The sequence below is a fragment of the Vidua chalybeata genome, chromosome 11, assembly GCF_026979565.1.
Source record: "Vidua chalybeata isolate OUT-0048 chromosome 11, bVidCha1 merged haplotype, whole genome shotgun sequence".
NCBI lineage: Eukaryota > Metazoa > Chordata > Aves > Passeriformes > Viduidae > Vidua > Vidua chalybeata.
The window spans coordinates 7,690,404-7,710,630 of record NC_071540.1 but is presented as its reverse complement, the minus strand read 5'-3'; the positions used below and the strand labels follow the sequence as shown (position 1 = coordinate 7,710,630).

Below are 20,227 nucleotides of genomic sequence, written 5' to 3'. Positions count from 1 at the left end.
CCCGCGCACAGCGCCCCCTGCCGCGCCGCGCCGGAACTGGGTCAGGGGCGCCGCGGGGGCGGGGCCGCGCGCCTCGCGCGTCGCGGCGCGGTGACGCAGCGCGTGCGCGGTGACGTCGCGGCCGGTCCGTGTCCGTGTCCTGCCGCCGGTCTCGGCCCTGCCCGCGCCGCCCTCGGCCCGCCCGGCCCCGCTCGGTCCCGCCGCCGCCCCGCCATGGCCAACGTGGCCGACACAAAGCTCTACGACATCCTGGGCGTGCCGCCCGGCGCCTCCGACAATGAACTCAAGAAGGTGCGGCGGAGGGGCGGAGGCCGGGCGGTGGGGGGGAGGTGGGCCCGGCCGGGCAGGGCCCCACGGGCGGGCGGCGAGGGGAGCGGGGCCGCACGGGGCGCGGGGGGCAGCCCGCGGGCGGCGGGGCTGAGGCTGCGGGGCGAGCGCGGCGCGGTGTCCGGTAGGCCGCGCCCGGGGCCGAGCGGTCGCGAGAGGCCGCGGGCAGGGCGAGGGCCCGGCGGGAGGCGGGGGTGGCGGGGCCCGGCCGCGCTCGCTGCCTCCCTGTCCCGGCGCGTCCCGCGTGGGCTCCGGGCGCGGGCGGGACGCGGCTCGTCCCGCCCCCGCGGCACCGCGCCGTGCGCGGCCGCGAGGGCTTTTTGGGGTGGGAATCCCTGCGGCTCGATCCTCACCGGTGCCATTGTCTGCCCCACGTGCAGGCCCTGGAGGATTCGGTTTCGCTTATAGATACGATTCCTCCCAGGCCGAAAGCGGCAAGGCGAGGTAAACAAAGAGGAGAGGTGAAAACTTGGAGCCAGGTCATCACTATAGCAATTCCATCCTGTAGTGTATAAAACACTTTTTTTTTTTTTTTACTTTTTTTTTTCTTTTTTTTTTTTTTTTTTTTTTGTGTAGAGGCCTTAATGACCGTTTACACGTGAGGGAGGAGAATGAACCAGACGGTTCACTTGCAGAGGCTTCCGCGGGTGGGTGGTGCTGGCACCAACAACTGCGCCTTACCCGTCATGCACGCGGCAGCCTAATTTGTGCAGGGATAGGCAATTGCAGTGTTGAAACTGTGCTGGAGATGGAGGGCAGGCGGTGAGAAGGTTGTGGTTTGTATACAGCGCTGTCCACCACAATATTTTATTTTATTACAGAGTTCGCTTAAAGCTATCTGTGTCCTCTAAGAATGAAAACCAGAACAGTTTTCTGCTAGGATAGCCTGCACCACCCAGTATTAATTACCACATGTTAGACTAATCATGGAATGTAAATTTTCCAACTGTCTGCAACACCAAGGAGTTCCTGTATATCTTATTGTCATTGAGAGGTTTCATGGGTGCTTTAAAATCTGTTATTTTAACTTGTATAACAGTATAGAAAAATTGAAAATGAATCTTGGTCTGAAGGGGCTGAGAGAACAGGCTTTTAGAGTGGCTAAATTAACTTTACTGAAGTTATATATGTTCCCAGTGTAGACCTTGATTCTGGATTTGGTTCTGATGCAGTAGTGATGGCTTCCTTTAGGGCCATGGGTAGTTGTAAGAGTTGCGCTCAGAAAAGATGTGAGGGCTTTCTCTTTTTAAAGATCACCAACGCAAGCTCCTTTTTTCCTGATTAGACAATGTTACTTAGGTTATCAGCTTAGTGGTGTTTTGGTTTTTTTCTTGATTGTAATACTTAAAATATATGGGGAACATCCATTATAACATAGAATGCACAGGTTTGTGGGACATCATGCTTTGTTCCTGATGGGTAATTTGTCCAGTAAGATGCGTGACTTTCGGTTTTTACACTTACTGAGCTTTAGAATATTAGGCTTGTAACATCAACATTGGTTTTATTTCACTAGTTCTTTATCATGTCTTGATTGCATGCAAAAGTACAGAGTGTTTCAAGATAAAATCAGTAATGAGAAATAACTGTATGGATATTAAAAAAGGAAATTTGTTAGTTGAAAAGTTGTGATTTCTGTAAAGCTTTGTGCGTAAAGCTCTTAACATTGTAGTTCTAGAGAGTTAGTTCAGGTGCTCAGTTACTCAGAAATAAAGTGTTTGAAAAATCCTCTCCAAGAATTGATGCCTCAATTTTTTGCTGTTGCATCACTGTAGCTTTTTTAATAGGTGTAATTTCAAAAATAAACAATGTAATTTGTTAATATCTGTCCCCTGATTGCTTCTGAGGGGTGTTGAGGTGGAGTAGAGGAAGGATTGAAGTTTCTACTGTCATTAGCTCCAGTGGGAGAAGTCTCTGCCTGCTGTGTTGTTTGCTTTGATTCTCTCAAGGGTAAGCAGAACAGATGAAGGGCTGCTGAAGAACCAGTGATGCTTCAGAGTGTCAGAGTGCTGGTCAGAAAAAAAGCAGTTTGGAAAGTCCCTTCTGGGGATTTGGCTGTACTTACTCTACTGATTTACAACAATGAACTTAAATAAAAGCAGTGCTATGTACATTTCTGCACATGTAACTCACATACTGAGCTCAAAGTGAGGGGAACTCTTCCATTAGTGACAGGTAGGGAAGAAGGAAATGATTGTGAGGAGTGGTTGTAGGGTTGAATGGGAAGCCGTGGCAGCCATTTTGTTGTTACTGTACTGCTGTGGTTGAGGCAAAGAGAAATGGGTTCAAATTTACTGTTGTGGTGTAGGGTTTGAGTGGTTTCTAAAGAGTAAGTCATTTTAATGAAAGTCAAATTGGATTCTCTCTCTAAGTTAATGAGGATAAGCAGGAAAACTAGTTCTAGCTATTGTGTGCTATAGCTGTGCGTGAATGCAAGTCTGGTTAATGTATGCATGTAGCAATGTTAAATTTTTTTTTAGGTCCTATCAATGTATGAGTGACTTTGAAACACTATAATATTTACACTTTGCTTTATTAGGATTTTCTTTCTTCCTGGGGACGTTACTTGAGTTTCTCAGAAAAGAACTGATTAATGGAAATTTAAAATCATTTACTACCTCTTTTCAACTAGGCATACAGAAAACTGGCCAAGGAATACCATCCTGATAAGAATCCAAATGCAGGGGACAAAGTAAGAAAGATTTTTTTTTTTTTTTAGTACCTGAAGTTTGCTATTACAGTAGCACCTAAGGAACTGAATATAGGTGTTGGGGGCTTGCTGTTAAAGTTGTTAAGCAATACTGTGAGAGGGAGTACTGTCTGGTCAGCTTCTCCCCAGTCTCAAAATCTGCCAGTGTACCTCATGACAAAATGCAGCAGTTGGCTTAAATTGGTTGAGAAGGTAATGCTGAGGAAATGCTTCTCATTTGCTGAAATAATTTCAGCTGCATTGGCATCTGTGTAGGAATTTGAAAAAGATTGTCAATTTTTCAAGTTTTTCCAACATGGAAAAACGTATGCATAGAGGTTCTTAAACCTGCTGCAGCATAAAACAAATTGCATATGTGGGAAGATTGAATTAGATTTGTTATGCTAAAAGCAATTTAAAAATTGTCAATTAAGTTGACTCAGCTGATTATCTTTAACCAAATTGAAGTTCTGATGGCTGCTTAGAGGTGAGCAGTGATGACTGTGAAAAGATACTAATTTGCCAAATTCATTAATACTCCTTTCAGTAAGCTACTTAATTGTTAGTGTGTTTTAAGTACCCAACATATTGAAGTCTTTGCTGTTAGTATGTAACTGCTGGGTGTCTTGACTTTTGACTTCTGCAATATTGTGTACTTGGGGGCTTTTTTACAGTTGAATTTTTTTTTTTTTTAAGAAATCTGTATTAATGCTAGTAAAGAACAAAGCCAACCAAGTTTTGCAGTAAAATGTCTTATTTTATGGTAAGATGTAACAAAACTAAGCCCAAGTCTAACTTTAAAATCTTGCTAAGAATAAGTTATGTTAAAAGGAGGATGGAAAAGTATTTCACTGTACCTTCTTAATTGATAGGTGTTCGTGCAGGGGGGGAAACTTATAAAATGCTGCCTTGAAGTTCTAAATTATGATGCACTGTCTTGACTCTGTTTCCTCTTCTAGTTCAAAGAAATAAGCTTTGCCTATGAAGTATTGTCAAATCCTGAGAAACGTGAGCTGTATGATAGATATGGAGAGCAGGGGCTCCGAGAAGGGAGTGGAAGCAGTGGCATGGACGATATTTTCTCCCATATTTTTGGTGGTGGATTGTTCAATTTCATGGGTGGCCAGAGTAGGAGTCGCAATGGTAGAAGAAGAGGAGAAGATATGGTGCATCCACTCAAGTGAGTACCTTGATGCTGCAACTTGTACTTTGAAGCTTTCCTGACCATAGAAACTCTGCTGGTTTCTATTCTTGATACACTTCTCAGTTGAGATCCTCTGAAGTCTGCTCTACTCTTCAGAGCTGCATGTTGTGTGTAGAGCAGGGGCCAGTCATCTGGAATTACATTCCTTGGTTGGTTAATCTAGAAACTACTGCATACGTTGCCAGGTTATTTGAATTATGTACTTTGTTAGTTTAATTTCTTTGTTTTGCTCCTTACTTATGCTTGGTAGTTCTAATCTGGAAAAGCCTTCAACAGCCAAGTATTACTCATCAGGCAGATTCTGGTCTGTGGAGGTGCTCTGGAAAGACTTGAATTCATAGGGCAGTGCCAGCTGGAACTATGCTTGAACCTCATAATTAATGGAAAAGTGTATGTGGTGGCTTTGGTTTTGGTTTTGTTTATTTATTCAAAGCCATTCTTGAATATCACATCTGTGTTTTGGAGATCTCTTCTTGCAGTCATAGCTGGCTTTTTGCCTGCTGAGCAGGTCCCTTTTAAGAACTTCAGTTAAGCAACATCTTTCCTGTGGTTGGCAAACTGCTTGGTGAAGTCTGTTTAGCTTCACATGCTTGCTTGTTTAGTAGCTAGTACTCCATGGTGTATTATTAATGAGCTTTGATTTTATTGTTATTTGTAAATACTGGTGCCAGGCAACCTGTTCTCAATACAACTCAATATATTGAGTTCAAATTTCTATCCACTAACAAACCCTTTTAGGAGAAACGCTAAAAAGTTAAGTGGCCTTGGGGACATGCTAACCCCTTCCCGCTAAACTCTCTTGTGTAGAAAACCCAGTACAGTAGTAAGTACTCTATATATGTTCTTATATATTTATGCAATAGGCAATATTATTGTTTGGAGTGTTTACAGAGGCTTGTTTCTCACCTGCTTGGTAGAACTAAAATTAATAATTAATTATGTCTGTATAATAGCACAAAATTCTAGATAAGCTCGTTTCCTATTGAGAAACAACCAATCCTATCTGGTTTATTCTGACTAAATTACAGCTTTTCTCTAAAACTATGTTCAGATTTACAAGTATATATTGATGTGTATGGATTTTTTTTTTTCAGTAACTCTTTGGGGAAGCCAAAATGGTGCTTAAAGTCTTACTTTGATAGCAGATTTAGTCTTGTTAGGAATATCTAGGTTGTTTTTCTTTTTTTATTTGTCCTAGGCAAGTATTTTAATTACATGGGGAAAGTAAGTTGTTAAATGATAACCTAGGAGAAATACTTTATTTTGTAGAGTCTCTTTAGAAGATCTGTATAATGGAAAGACAACTAAACTACAACTTAGCAAGAATGTCCTTTGTAGTGCGTGTAATGGGTAAGTTTGTTTGTATTTTTGAGTTCTCTGGTTGCTTTGTTGGCAGATAGTGTAATGAAGGATCTCCTGTGTCAGATCTTTATCAGTATTTGACTTACTGGAGCCTGCTTTCAGACCAGCAAATTGTTGAACTTGAATGATGCTGTTGATGGAACTGGAACTATTCAAGGGCTTTGTGTGGGGGAAGGGTGGGAGAGCAGAGAACCTAACTGTAATTGGCAGCGCAGTTGGGCATGTAGGCATGCTAACCTACTGCTGGAGGGGATTTCTGGTTTCTTTCTGAAGAACTTCCTTTTCATGCAACTGGTGCTTTGTGCTGCAGGCAGGGAGGGAAGGCTGGCTCCGTTCAGAAGTGCAACGCCTGCCGGGGCCGGGGCGTGCGCATCATGATCCGGCAGCTGGCCCCGGGGATGGTGCAGCAGATGCAGTCCGTGTGCTCCGACTGCAATGGAGAAGGTAGGCCAGGCTCTGCTCTGTTACTAAATATGCTTGCTTGCATCCAGCCTCCTGCTCAAATCTCAGGAGGAACTTATCCAGGACACTTCTGCCCTTACCCAGTCAGCTGCATCTCACTCTGGTGGCAGCATGGAGAAATAATTTCACTCAGAACAGCAGCAAGATTTACGGTGTTTAATGTACTGAAGAGCAGGCTAGAAGCTCAAGCAGTAGGGATTGATCATCTTTAAAAACACTTAGATGTGAATATTACTCACTGCTGTTACTCTGGTGTTGAAGTAAAAACCCAAGATGTTGCTGTTCTAGGAGCTATTTGTCTTTTTGCATCTCCTGATATCCAAGGACAGTCGTAGGTTAAAAATGGGAACCTAAAGTTGAATTTTTAACTTCTTCAAATTAAGATGATATCTTTGCCTGAATTGGTTCTGTTTAGGGGTAGCAAGTTCAGCACTTCATATGATTTCCTTTTATGTGTTCTGCAGTTGGCAGAGTACTAACATCACCTTGTGGATGATTTTAGTCGTTACAACTCACTCAAGCTACAAAGAGTTGTATTTTGTGACTTGTCAAAACATTTCATAAATGATGACATTTCATATGCCTAACCTACATATTTTGTAGTTTCAACTTCATCATAATGTTATGCTTTGTTTCACAGAAAGGTGGTTTAAGGTGAGAAGCTTAATATTTTAAGCCAAATGCATCTGCTTGTGGCACTTAGTACTGAAATCTTACAATCCATGTGCCCTAATACTTTGGTTACTGTGTATAGAGACAAGAGCTCACTGGAAAAATAAAGGTGAGGTAGAACAGAGCATTGAAGCCATTTTGGAGTGTCACCCTTCAGTATGCTGGAAACAATAATTACCTTTGTAGGGGTGAATCTGATGTGACAGGCTCTGGCTCTCTTTCCCTGTTTTTGTATGCAAGAGTCTGTAGTTCTCCTGGATGCAATTACTCAGGACTATCTTGTGGGGATCTTCTGGGAGATGAGGCAGTCAGGGAACTTTTTTTTTCCTTCCTTCTCCCTGTCTCAGCTAGAGTAAATGAAGCCTGGATTTCCTCTTGTGAGGAATTCATAAAGCAACATCAAAATCACTACTTGTGTTGCAGAAATTCTTCAGCTTGCTTTCAAATAGTTTTTCCTAGGAATTGGATGCAAATGTGTCAAAATCTCTGAACTCAAAATTTGTCTTTATTTAGGTGAAGTAATTAATGAAAAAGACCGTTGTAAAAAATGTGAAGGGAAGAAGGTGATCAAAGAGGTAAAAATACTTGAAGTCCATGTAGATAAAGGCATGAAACATGGGCAGAGAATTACATTCAGTGGAGAAGCAGATCAGGCTCCCGGTGTGGAACCAGGCGATATTGTCCTTTTACTCCAAGAGAAGGAGAATGAGGTAATGCTTTTGAGTTTATCTTTTAAATGCCTTTTATTTCAGTTGTTAATATTTAAGTTATACAGATGACCATTCATTTAAAGTAATTGATACAGTTGCAGCTCTGAGAGAGATGGAGAATAGCTTTTAATAGATTTATAGTGTGTAACACAGCTTTCATGGTGAGCCAGAAAAAACCTGGCAAGTCCTCAGCCAGGGGACAGGCAGCTTGTGGTGCCTCCTAATGCTAGCAAGAGATAACTTCTCATATAAGCTCCAACTGACTTTGATACAGTAGATGCAGTGAAGAGCCGTTCAGGATGTTAACTTTAATCTGCTTTGCTCGTGACACTAACAAAATTCTAAGTGTGGCTTTTTTCCATGTCTTGTGACATGGCAGGGAACTCCTGGTAAAACCCCCAGATGGTGCTTTCTGCTACTGTGGTTCTGGAAATGACACAAAATGGTGATGTTGCTGATTCACTTAACAAAACAAACATTATTATTTTATACTGGTTTGGTAAGACTTATGTTCACTGTATTGTGGACTATATACACTGCACATTGGAATTAAATATTGCAATTTATCTTCTGTTAAAACTCATGTGGGGCAGAGTTGAGGTGACTGCTCCTTTTTTAATTCTAATAGCTAGGATGAAATAAATAGTTTGTGTGTTGCACTCGAGGAGGAGTTTTCTGTTGTGACAGAGTAGCATGGGGTACAAATTTAAACTACAGTCATATATTAAGGATGTAATGTTGGTTATCTGCTAATTAGGTACTTCGTAAGTTTTTCAAAGCTGTGTCAAGGACTGCGAATCTGCCAGTCTGTCCTAGTGAGTAAAACTAGATAGACTTTGTTCTTAAAATTTCTCTTGAGATGGGACTCATGGGTCTGACAGTGGACAAATTTTAAGGTTTACTGTGATTAAGAGTCCTGAGTTATGTGGCTTAAAGATTTCTTCTGACAGCTGTGGACTAAGTGATCAAAGTCCTGCTGTAGGTCAAGGGAGCTAAAGCAGATATACTTGAGGACAGGAGTTGAAAAACAGAGATGTGGTTTATATATTCCAGTGCAGGTGATATAGTGTCAAACTGTTGTCAGTTTTGTTTACAGGTTGCTTGTGTGGAAGATGTTGGGGGTGAAAGTTGGGGCTGCTGTACAGGCCTGGTTTAATTTGAATCTTACCTTGGTGTGTGGTGTGGTTTGGTTAATTTTAGATGATACTTGGTCAGGTACAAACTTCCCAAGCATGTTAAGCCATCTGAATTAATCAGGTTCACTTCATAGAAAGGCTGTTGCTCTGACATTGAATTTGAAGGATAAATAATAATGAATTCTCAGTAATGAGTCTGGTGAAGCTGTGATTCTAGTAGTAGAAAGGATATCTCCTTTGTTTCCCAGGTGTTCCAGCGGGATGTGAATGACTTGCATATGACACACAAGATTGGACTTGTTGAAGCACTGTGTGGATTTCAGTTCACATTTAAGCACCTTGATGGACGTCAGATTGTGGTTAAATATCCTCCTGGAAAAGTAATTGAACCGGGTAGGCTTGACCTGAGAAGGATTTCTTTGATTATGCTTTTGTGATTCTTCAGCACTTAATCCCACCCTTGTTCTGTTAACTGAACCTAGGCTGGGGAAACAGAGAACTGTATGGAGAGAGCATGGCTCTGCAGGAGCACTTTCCTGATTACTGTACTTCTCTTTGAATTCCAGGTTGTGTTCGTGTAGTCAGAGGTGAAGGAATGCCACAGTATCGCAATCCTTTTGAGAAGGGGGATCTCTACATTAAATTTGATGTTCAGTTTCCTGAAAATAACTGGATTAGCCCAGAGAAGCTTTCAGTAAGTAGCTGTGCAAGCATAAATGTCTTGCTTGACAGAGTGTACAAAAGAGCCTATGTTGTACCTCATGGGCTTGCTCTCAGTGCTTAAATTCAGATGCAAGTAAAGTTCTTTTAACCTTTTTTATGGGCCATGTGTTACTTGGAAATACCCCTTGAAATATGAAGCTGTATTTAAGAGCTGTGCAGATGATACACGGATGAGGGCAGAAGGAGAATCTTTCTGTTGCTGTGTGATAAGTTTATGGAGTGCACCTGTATTTATTGATTGCACTTTTGGTTGATGATATGCTGAGCTGTTGGTTTTCTTGAAGCGGTGTCTTCCAGTTGATACAAATACTTTTAAATGACTTTGCAGTTCAGGGCTTTCATCAGCATAAACTTAGTTATGGGAAACCAGTCACTTTATTGAGGTCTTCTAGATGCAATACTGAATGCATTTCTTTTTTTGGGGCAGGAACTTGAAGATCTTCTGCCAGCTAGACCAGAATTTCCCAATGTAATTGGTGATGCAGAAGAGGTAGATCTTCAAGAATTTGATACCACTCGTGGTTCAGGTGGTGGCCAGAGACGTGAAGCTTATAATGATAGTTCTGATGAAGAAAGCAGCCATCATGGACCTGGGGTACAGTGTGCCCACCAGTAACCATTTGTCTAAAAAGTTGCACAAGGATTTTCTTTCAAATTTTGCCTGACTTGTTTTCAACAATCCAGCTGGATTGTATAAGTAATCCAGATGAACCAATGGACATCTATTGCTGTATGTGTAACTTTTAAATTGGTCTATAGTATCTACAGAGTGTAATTTAAACTAACCACAAGCTTACATCTTCATTTTGACTGTGTAGCAGAATAAAGCACTTGAAAGGAAGACGAGACTCCTTTTCACATGGGTTTTAAGTTTGTCCTCGTATCTGTGCTTGATTTTTACCAGTTTTGTGTAGATTTTAAGTTTCATATTTTAAATTCAAATTCTACATTGTAAAGTTTGTGTACAATTTGTCCTGAGGCTTGGTATTTGGCTGCACCTGCATAAGCTGCTACAAGTAGAATCAAGAATTTCATAGCCTGTATCTATCATCTAGATGCATGGTAAATGGGCTTTGCACATAATGGGTTTAGAGCTGACTGGGAACAATGAAAGACTAAATTAGAAGTGGTTGTAAGTTTTTTTCTACCATCTTGTGAACGGTTTCTGAAATTAAATAAAAGCAGTTGGTGTATAATATATTTCTTTTGCCTTGTAACTCTTACTTTTCCAGTGGCTTTAACTAGTCTGTGTATGAAGAGACTATGTAGATGATAGATATTTTATAAACACAGGGAGGCTGAAGCTGCCTTAAGACTAGGTGATGGTTAGATAACAATTGTGTGCCACATTCAAGTCTCTTCCTGAAATAAGAGATGACTAAATGGGCACAGGGAAGGCTGCAGCCATGTCCCCTTTGTGTGAAGAGAACACAAGGATATCTGAATTCAGTCTAAAGATAACCAACCCCTTAAATGGGGAATGATTAAATTTTGAAATAATGGTGTCTTTCTCTTAGCCTTTGAATTCTGTTCAAGGTCTGATTCAGCCTCACTTCCTAGAAAAATGCTTCCAGTTTAAAAAAAATAATTGTTTAACCTGGAAACATAATAAATGTAGATGGTTTTGTTACTTTCCTAGTAGTTTGCACTTTGGTTTAAGTATGAAGATACTAAAATCTCCAGCTGCAGTTCTATTACTATTAATTGGCAAAAATGCCAGAACAAAGCAAAAATGTGACCTTAACTAAGGAACTGTTTTGCATGAACAGTGTTGGGTTGGTAAGCTGCCTCTATAGCAAGGTTTCTCTCCTGTTTAAGTGAGAAAGTTGAAGCTCTACTTTTCTTTACAAATCTGAAGTGTGACTTGTTTAGTTATTTTTCTGATAGTTGTTGACACCTTATTAATGAGGTTGGAGGGACAAACTCCAAGGGTTTCAGTGTGCTTGGGGTAGGCATTGGCATTTGAGTGTTGCTGAACATCCTTGTTATAGACTCTAAAAATGAAGCAAAAATAAATACTGTTTGATCTGTATTTCAGTACTGACTTATGATGTGGCATTCTCTAGTGGGTCTTTTATTTTCATTTATTAAAACTTGGGGTTGCTTTTTGTGAAGCCGTGGTTACATGCTGATCCTTTGTCCTGACTGATGTCCCCAAGGAGTCAGTCCTTGTAACCTGCAATGCTTAAATAATTACAACACCTGTCTTCTGCTTGTAAGTCCTTGCAAAACATGCTCTAAACCTTTAATCCCCATTCAGATTGGTTGTTTTTTTTGAAGGGGAAGAGAGGAAGGGATTCATGGTAACTTTTCAGATAGCTGAAGTGAAGGGGTGGAGGAAGAACTGATCACTGTAGGGCAGTGCTGCTTCAGTCCTCAGCTGGCATTAATTTGGGCTCCTGCCAGCAGCACCTGATAACAAATTCTAATTTTACCTGTCATCTTGCACATTACTGTCATGTCACATACAAGATTGGAAATAAATTTTATTCCTGTGTTAGATTCATATATGCTACCACATACCTAAAGTTATTGAAGTGTCTTAAGGCTGTTCAAAATTTTAGTACCTTGTATTTCAGTTTATTTGTGAGTTGATTAATTAGAGAAACTTATTTCCTATATACAGCTTCTTAGTGTTCATTTTGCTGTGAACTTAGTTAAAATCCAACCTAAGCCTTTTATAAAGAAAAAGTAGCATTTTCTTCTGCTTTGGTGTCCTTCATAATAGGAACTTATAAGACACATCACATGATATAAAAGCTTATAAAAATATTTACTGGGCAGTATACAGCTTTATTAAGACATAATAGACATGATTTCAACAGTTTGGAGGCAGCAGGCAAGAGCAGTCACCAATGTTCTGTAGTCACAAGACAGTTCCATTAACTTGGCTTAGGTGTTACCTTTCCACATAGTACAGTCAGCTCACTCTGAGGGGGGAAAATTCATTTTAGCTCAAGCTGCCCAAAAGAACTTGGACGAAAGCTCCCCACTGTTAAAGCAAGCAGTGAGCACTTACTCACTGTTTGCCTACAGAGGCAGAGCCATAACAAAAACCACAGAACAGCTCCCAGACCTTTAGCTTGACTCAGCTGCACTGGTCTCTTTACCTGCACAACTGTAAACTGGTTAATATCTCTCATGTCTGGATAGATTTCCATGACTTGAAACAATAGCCCAGGTACCCTCATCTTCAGGTGGGTTGAGCAGTATGTGCTACAAAGTTATGTTCCACTTTATTTTGCTTCACAACCATTACGGCAGTTGCTGTTCAACTGCAGCAGAGACTTAACAGGTGTATAGTTCTTACTCAGCAAGGGACACAGAATAATGGATTGTAAGAAGACTCAAAACTGAGCTGTAGCTTTGTCAGCCTTTGTGAATGAGAGATAAGAGAATGGCAGTTTGCTCACATGGCAGGACAGCCACCAGAGTACTGCAGAAGGAAGAGATTATGTTCCTGTGGCCTTCCAGGGCCTCCACTGCACATGCTTATTTTAAGTGCAGTTACTTTTACATATGATCCATGTGCAGCAGTTCTCCCCTCCCTCCTCCTCCCTCCAACTGATGCCAACCAGTTTAGGCCTAAACTCCAAAGAGTTTAAATTTGCATTCATGACACAATCTGACGTAAAAGCCTGGGACCAGGTGTCTGAATACACAGATCTGTAAGTCTCCTAGTTCAAGCTTACCACCAGGTTATGAATGTGCTGTACTGTATCCTGATTTAGGAGCTGCACATCAATATTACGGAGGTCTCCACCAGCTGTACAGAGTGTCTGTGAAGAGAAACAATTATAAGATTAAAAGATTTTTCTTGCACGCCCAGCTTCTCTTCTTCTGCTCCCCTGTACATTGCAAAACTTTGGCAACCATTTTTCCTTTCGTTTAGCAGCATCTAATTTAGGAATAATAAGAGCTATCACTATCAGACTATTTGCATTGATCAACTACTGTAAGTTGAAAATGTTTGTTTTTTAAAAAAAAAAGATACCTGTCCATCAGCCAGGGGAATGTTGACAAATGGAACACTTTTATGTTGAGGTACTGATTTACTTCTTTTTAACATGCCTTGAACTCTTCCACTTGCAGGTAAAGTTCTTGAGACAGTCTGTTGTAATCCAGCACTAGAATACAAAGAAAATGTTACTCTGAGGTTAACTTTCTATGCTCTGCTGGAAATTTTCAAGCATGAAGCAAATGCCAGTAGTAGGAAATACACCCAGGAGAGAGGCAGTCATGTTTAAATTTTTCCAGTTCTGCCAGGAGACTACAGAAATCCAAGCACAAGCAGCACTTACAGGCACTGCTGGGTAACTTATGACCCTGCCACTGCAGTAACCTTGTAAGCCTGTGACACAAGATGACATTTTGGCCACTCAGTAACAAGAATATCCACTCTCCAATATCAGCAGTGAATGTTTACAGTTTTGGAAAGAGGAAACTCCGTGCCTCAGGGCTTAAGATAAGACATGTGCTGTATCTGAATACTACAGAGGGAGATATCAATAAATACCAAAGCTGCTACCTCTCAGAGGCAACAGGGTGTGCCTTATGCCATGCAGAACTCCTAAGTCTTAATTTTACAACAGTTATTATTTTACTTTAAAAATGTAAGATTTGGGTGTGTTCTGCATGGAAACAAGCCTCTGATATTTCTAGCAGGCCAAGGTGAAACTGAACCACTTATTGGTTTCAGGACCCATTTAAGTTGTTCACCCCCTCATTTCAGCTTGTGCCAAAAGCAAACTTTGTAGTGTATGCAGAATGATACTAACTAAAAATCTTGACTATTCAAGATGCCAATAACTGATTATCAATGTATTTCATTGAGGGGTTTGTGGGGATTGGTTTATTTTTCTTTTAACAAAGCAGTATCGGTGACATTTTAATCAAGGCTGGGCTCTGAGAACAAGTTTGAGATGTAAGTCTGTAAACAGTGAGTGAGAATAGCATTTATACTCTAAATACTTTTTTTTTTTTTTAAACTGACTTAGGACATCAAATCCTGTGCCTCCACAATAATGTAAGTTAACACCTACACTCAAAGCAGGAGGTGTAACTGGTTTGGCACCCCTACTGTCACATTTAGTGGCAGATCACGAAGATCTGTTACATCTACATTGATGATAATAATACATAGTGTCTTGGTATTGAACAAAATTATTTATTGAGAGCAAACTGAAAACTCCTTACCTTTTAGCTCCATTTGGAGTGGCTTTGAGATTTGTGGCACTGCAATGAAAACAAAGAGACTTGGCATCCTTCTGCAATCTACCCTAGCAGTAGGGTAAACACTAAAAAATGTAGTTATTGGCTTTGTGTTTTGTTGGGGGTTTTATTTTGTTGGTTTACTATTTTTATTTATTTCCTCCTCATCTACTTCTACTGTAAAGTTTAAGCTAGGACGAAGGTAGACAGAAGTGGATTAGAGAATGCTGAAGTGCCCCATGACAGGGATCTAGTGTGAAAAACACGTGAAAAAGCCCTCCTGAGGTAAACATGACATAGTGGGATCTAAAACCATATAAGAACACAATAATAATTTATGTTACTGGGCAAGGGAGGGCTGCAATACCCAAGTTAGGTGTTAATTACAGAACAATTCAGTAGTACTAGCAGAACAAAGATGCTTTCCTTACATGCTCTCTTCCATTAGTATTGTTTGGGAAGCTGTACTGGTCCCCTAAGTTCAGAACTGTGCACCATTATGCCTTCATCAGCTACAGGTGCTACTGTGTTCAGGTTCACATCACCACAGTGCATCTCAGGTTGTGGAAGAATCCTTATCAGATGTATTCCCATTGGGCTCAGATCTCAGCTACTACATTTGAAAATAATTGTGTTCAACACTCAAAAAATCAGGTGAGTTAAATAAGCTATCAAAGACCAGTCTTACCTGGAAAGAGAGTTCAATTTGCCACTTAAACCAGAGGCCAGTGAAACCAACGACCTGGTTTTGGAAATCTAAAAATTTATATATAAGACTGCAGTTAAAAGAGGTGGCATTTGAAAGCAAAATGATAGGTATTTGCAGGAAACAATACTGTAAAAATTCCTTGTTGAAAAAGGGTAGTTAACCCCCGTAGTGCTGCCTTTTATATATATTAAATGCCAAATATACATTGTAAAAGAAGTTTCATAATGCCAAAACATACTATTCCTACTGAAGTTCTGTATAACCAACCACCCTTCCAACTTATAAGCCTTTTTACAGTAAAAGTCTGTAACTGCATGAAATCTTTTTTGTATTTGTTGTCATCTTGCTACATCAGTGTCTGGCTGAGGAGCTACACTGCCCAGACAGACTGAGGTGGCAAAACTAAAACACTTGATTTGGTTTAGAGACAAGAATGCACTACTCAGTTATAGAAAAGCATGGATTAAACATGAGGTTGATTTAAAAAATAAAGTTTCAACAAAATATGGTTCCTCAAACCATCAAGACTTACTGGCAAGTCAAGAGAGAATGACTATGCCAGTACTTGCCAGCCAGTGTGAATTAGTCATTAGAAGTGCAGACACCATATTTCATTATGAAAATAATTTACAGTTAGCCTTGCTTAACTTCAAATACGTTACATTTAAAATAACTGACTTTTCCAACAGACAGCAGAGCACTGGTCTGCCTTCTCATGGATGTAGCAGGGCTTGTGGCAGCTCAAAACTGATTAAGTCCTTATGTTTTTTGAATTAAAACAGAATAAACTTACTTTTTTAGTTATTTTCTTTGCAGAACCGTGCTTGGCATCTTCATATTCAACAATTGTAGTTACCTTAACTATAAATGTATTAGCAAGACAAGGAAAATAAAGATCTCATGAAGAGCACAAAACACCACTTCAGCCTCGTGTTTGAAGCCTATTTCCCCACTATGGACAGCTTTGCCCCCCTTCTGCCATCCAATGTCATTCACTTGGGACACAGGTCAAAGCAAACTCTGTGTGTTCATCACAGGCACTGGGACACACAGGACAGTTAAAAGACCCCAGATAATCCCTCAGCCCACAGACAAAACAGAATTACACCCCAATGGTAGTATCCTCCTTATTGATATTTGGGGATATGAAGAAAAATGGTATTTTTCTTACAAAGCTCAATGGGCAGAATGTTAAGGGAAACCTAAGAAAAGAGGGGTGACTTTCCTAGTTCTCCTGCTATACTGTAAAGCCTTAAATCTGTCTCTTCTCACCATTTCCCCTGATAAATACAAAGGACAGAAACTCTTATCTCGTGCTTTAAAGTACCCCTACAGCAGCATAGCTCATGATCCTCCACACTGAATGCTAGGGGGTCTGTTATGCACTTTTCACTCTTGTATTCTTCAGACTTAACATTCATTTTAAAAATGCTCAGTTCAAATCAGTAAAACCAAAGAAAAAAAAAAGAAAATGCAAGAACCACAGGCTGTATGTTAATGAGTTGACCTGCCTTTTTTGCTGTTGGTCCTCACCAGTTTGGGATTTGGCATGTCTTCTACAGAGCAGTCAGTCTAAAAAAAAATGTTTATCCAACAAGGGAAGGTCGTCAGATTTTTCCCAGTAGGTGCATATTTTGTTACAAAAGGCAGTGAACAAAAGGGCATGCAAGCAACTGACAGGAAGTGAGATTGGCTAAACATCAGTTGTTTTTTTGGGTTTTTTTGGAAACATCTGAATTTTTGCCAGCAGATGACCCTAAAACTTTAGGTAATGTTCATAACTGCACCATGGCTGGCTGCCTAGTCTTTTCATATCATCTTCTGTTTAAACACACTGCCAAACAAAATCATTTGTCTGAAGTATTTACAGCAGGGAGAGAAGAATTCTATTCTGTAAACTGTGATAAGATTTGAAAACACACACTTACCACTGCAGCAGCAAGAGCCACTTCCTCCCGTCCTTGCAAATCTGTAACTCAAGAAATGATAACTTACTTAGATACTATTACTGGCATAATTTTTATCTTCAGATTCTTATGGGCTCAGAAGCCAAACAAGTAGTTCAGGATTACAGTGGTTAAATAGGTAACCTTAGGTCAGCATATGTGTTACATTTGAACAAGATTCCAGTCTTCTAGAACAGTTACTCCTACAAAACAACAATGAAAATCTGAGGCCATTTCAGTGTTTAATCCTTGAAAGAATCTTGAGTGTAGTCACACAGGGTATTCCCCACATTCAAAGAACCACCACACGCACACATTGCACTGCAGACAGCTGATGCTCTTAGGCAGGAGTTTCTCCAGAAGGATACCAAAATACATACTCAGGCTTACAGTACACTCAAGTTCTTCAAGAGGTTCAGGTTTGATCTCTGTGTGGCCCCTACAACTTCCAGCTGAAAGGTAGATTCCAGAAACATCAGTTCTCACCAGAATATACATCTGATGCTGAGTGTACACATCTTAAACCTCTGCATCAATGGGAGTTAAAATTAAACTTGTTTACTTATCATCACAGGTATATGACTAGATTAGAATGGCTCAGGAGAGGTCAAATTGACAAAGAGAAAATAATCTCAGTGGCTAAGGATGAACAGATTCAGATGAACAAAAGTGGTTGGTTTTACACACAGAAAACACTAGGTTGGTAATTATTCCTTGTCTTGTCAGACTTTAAATAAGATTACCTAAGTGCACACGTAACAGTACTCTCCAGACTAGTCACCAACTAATTCTATACCCTGCGTTACACAGATCAGTCTACTTGAACAGGAGTGCTCAGCGAGCATCTGCTGGGTAACAGCACTGCTGATCTGCTTAAAATACAGGGCAGGCAAAGCAAACCTTTTCATGAAAGCCATCAAGTTCCCAGGTTTTCTCCCGTAGCCCCGGGCACACCGCTGCCCGCATCTCGAGCACAGGGCCACGCACTCTCACCGAGCACATCTTTCCTTTTCATCTTCCTGACGGCAGCCGGCATCGTCAGCAGCTCCACCGCAAACGCCTTCTCCGCTGTCTGCAAAAGCGAATCGAGCTCTTTCTTCATCTCCTGGATGTGCTCCTTGGCTTTAAAACAAAACACGCTTTTATTGCCATACGTGTTACATGTTTCCAAGTATAAGCACTGGAGGAATCGAGCGGGGAGCCGGAGCGCTGGAGCCTCCATCAGCCGCCAACCTGGGCCGCGGGGCAGGCGGCCCTGACGGAGGGCGCGACCCCCGCCCGGGGCTCTCCCGGCCCGGAGCCGCCGTTCCCTCCCCAGCCCGGGCAGCCCCGACCCTACCCTGCTGGTCGAAGTCGCTGAGGAAGAGCGCGATGCGCTGGTCCCTCTTCTTCTGGGAGAGCGCCGTGCGCTGCTCCCTGTCCCGGGGCAGCGCCCCGCGGTCCGGCTCCACGCCCGAGTCGCTGCTGCGCCGCCGGCACGGAGTCTTCCCCGGGGCCATGGCCGACAGCCGGGCCGAGCCGTGCCCGCAGCCGCGACCGGAGCGGGGCCGACCGGACACACCCCCGGGCGGGCAGGGGCGGCCGGGAGCCGCCGGGGCGGGGGACGAGCGGAGCCCGCGGTCCCCGGGCTCTGACAGAGGGGAGGGAACGCCGTGAGGGGAGCGGGGGGTGGGAGTGCCCCGTCTCGGAGGTGCAGCTGACAGGACGAGGAGGAATGGGTACAAACTGAAAGGGGGAAAACTGAGGTTAGATAATAGAGAGGAATTATTTACTCTGAGGGTGGTAGACACTGGAACCCAGGGAGGTTGTGGATGCCACAACCCTGGCAGTGCTCAAGGCCAGGCTGGATGAAGCCTTGAGCAACCGTGTGGGAGCTGTCCGTGCCCAGGCAGGGGGTGGGACAAGCTGACCTTTAAGGTCCATTCCAACCCCTCAGCATTCTATGATTCTACAATTTAATGATCCTTACGCCCTGGCAGGAGCTGGGCAGGCTCACTCACACACACACACACGGATTGCTGTTTTGTCCCCGGTTTGGATCAGCCTCAGGCACAGAGGAGCTGTGCTGGAGCAGGTGAGCGTTTCCATGGCCGGGGGCTGTCACCGGAGCCGGGGTGCCCAGGGCTGGGCCAGGCGGGGCCTGTGCTGCCAGGGCTCCCCCGCTGCTGGGAAGCCTCTGTGCTCCATAGGAAGGGCCCTGTCTCAGAGCTCAGCTTTGGGTTTAGCTGAATTACTGCTCTTCAGTGTGCAGAGCATGCAGGGTTTCAGAGCTAACCAAGGGAATAACCTGCTCTGTCCAGTGCAAATGGTTACAGCTTGTCCAAATTCTGATCAGGTGAAGACAGGATTTAATAAACACGTCATAACAGGGAATTAGAAAGGCATGGCTACACCAAGTATTGAATATGTAAAAATATTCAAATCCATATCATTTAAAATAGAAAAATAGAATTCCTTGAAGAAACTTAACTTGCATGTATCTAAAATAAAAAAAAAATCCCAGAGTTATGAGTATCTTGGGTTTCGTACAAATGTGAGCAAGGAGCTTGCAAAAAGGCATTTAAATAATGCTTTAAAACACCAGAACACATTGTCTATATGGATGCTGCAAGCTCTCTGCAATGATCTGTATCATATGCATCTGGCATATCTCCTGAGCCAGATGGGACAGACTAAGTCACTCAAAAAGAGCTGTAAAAAATCTGACTGACAATTCATAATATAAGCATTTTGTATCAGACCATGTTCTTGTTTGTAAAACAAACAACATACTCCACTTCCCACACCCCCCAAAAAAACTCTTCCAGACAAAAAGGTAAGTGTTTTCTTTTCCAGAAAACACTCAAAATCCTGATATAAAGAAAAGAATATACTGCTTTTGGTAGTTCTGGCATATGCATATATGTTTACAGAAGCAGGACTAGTTTCCCTTTCCCTAAATTTTGTTTTCTTTGAAATTATCAAACAAACACTATTAAAGTAATTCTGAGGTGTCACTGCAAAAAGACTAGATAGTGTTGCTCTGTAAATTTAATCTCCTACCATGTAAGAAGTTTTTTAAAAAGGGAACTGACAA

General features: G+C 41.9%; 2 protein-coding genes across 2 annotated transcripts; one reads left to right on the top strand and one right to left on the bottom strand.

Annotated features, from left to right (window-relative positions):
• Positions 1-120: 120 nt before the first annotated feature.
• On the top strand, positions 121-11,322 carry DNAJA2 (DnaJ heat shock protein family (Hsp40) member A2). Its single transcript, XM_053953237.1, has 9 exons — positions 121-291; positions 2,960-3,019; positions 3,976-4,196; positions 5,490-5,570; positions 5,893-6,026; positions 7,230-7,426; positions 8,811-8,955; positions 9,129-9,256; positions 9,713-11,322. The coding sequence occupies exons 1-9, from the start codon at positions 214-216 to the stop codon at positions 9,899-9,901; spliced, it is 1,233 nt and encodes a 410-aa protein (XP_053809212.1). The 5' UTR covers positions 121-213; the 3' UTR covers positions 9,902-11,322.
• Positions 11,323-12,067: 745 nt separating this feature from the next.
• Positions 12,068-18,754, bottom strand: LOC128793824 (borealin-2-like). The gene is made up of 10 exons (XM_053953238.1): positions 18,491-18,754; positions 18,145-18,273; positions 17,134-17,174; positions 16,717-16,777; positions 15,999-16,066; positions 15,185-15,252; positions 14,482-14,520; positions 13,280-13,412; positions 12,978-13,064; positions 12,068-12,215 (listed from the first exon to the last, which is right to left on the bottom strand). The coding sequence occupies exons 1-10, from the start codon at positions 18,648-18,650 to the stop codon at positions 12,168-12,170; spliced, it is 834 nt and encodes a 277-aa protein (XP_053809213.1). The 5' UTR covers positions 18,651-18,754; the 3' UTR covers positions 12,068-12,167.
• Between the last annotated feature and the right edge of the window lie 1,473 nt (positions 18,755-20,227).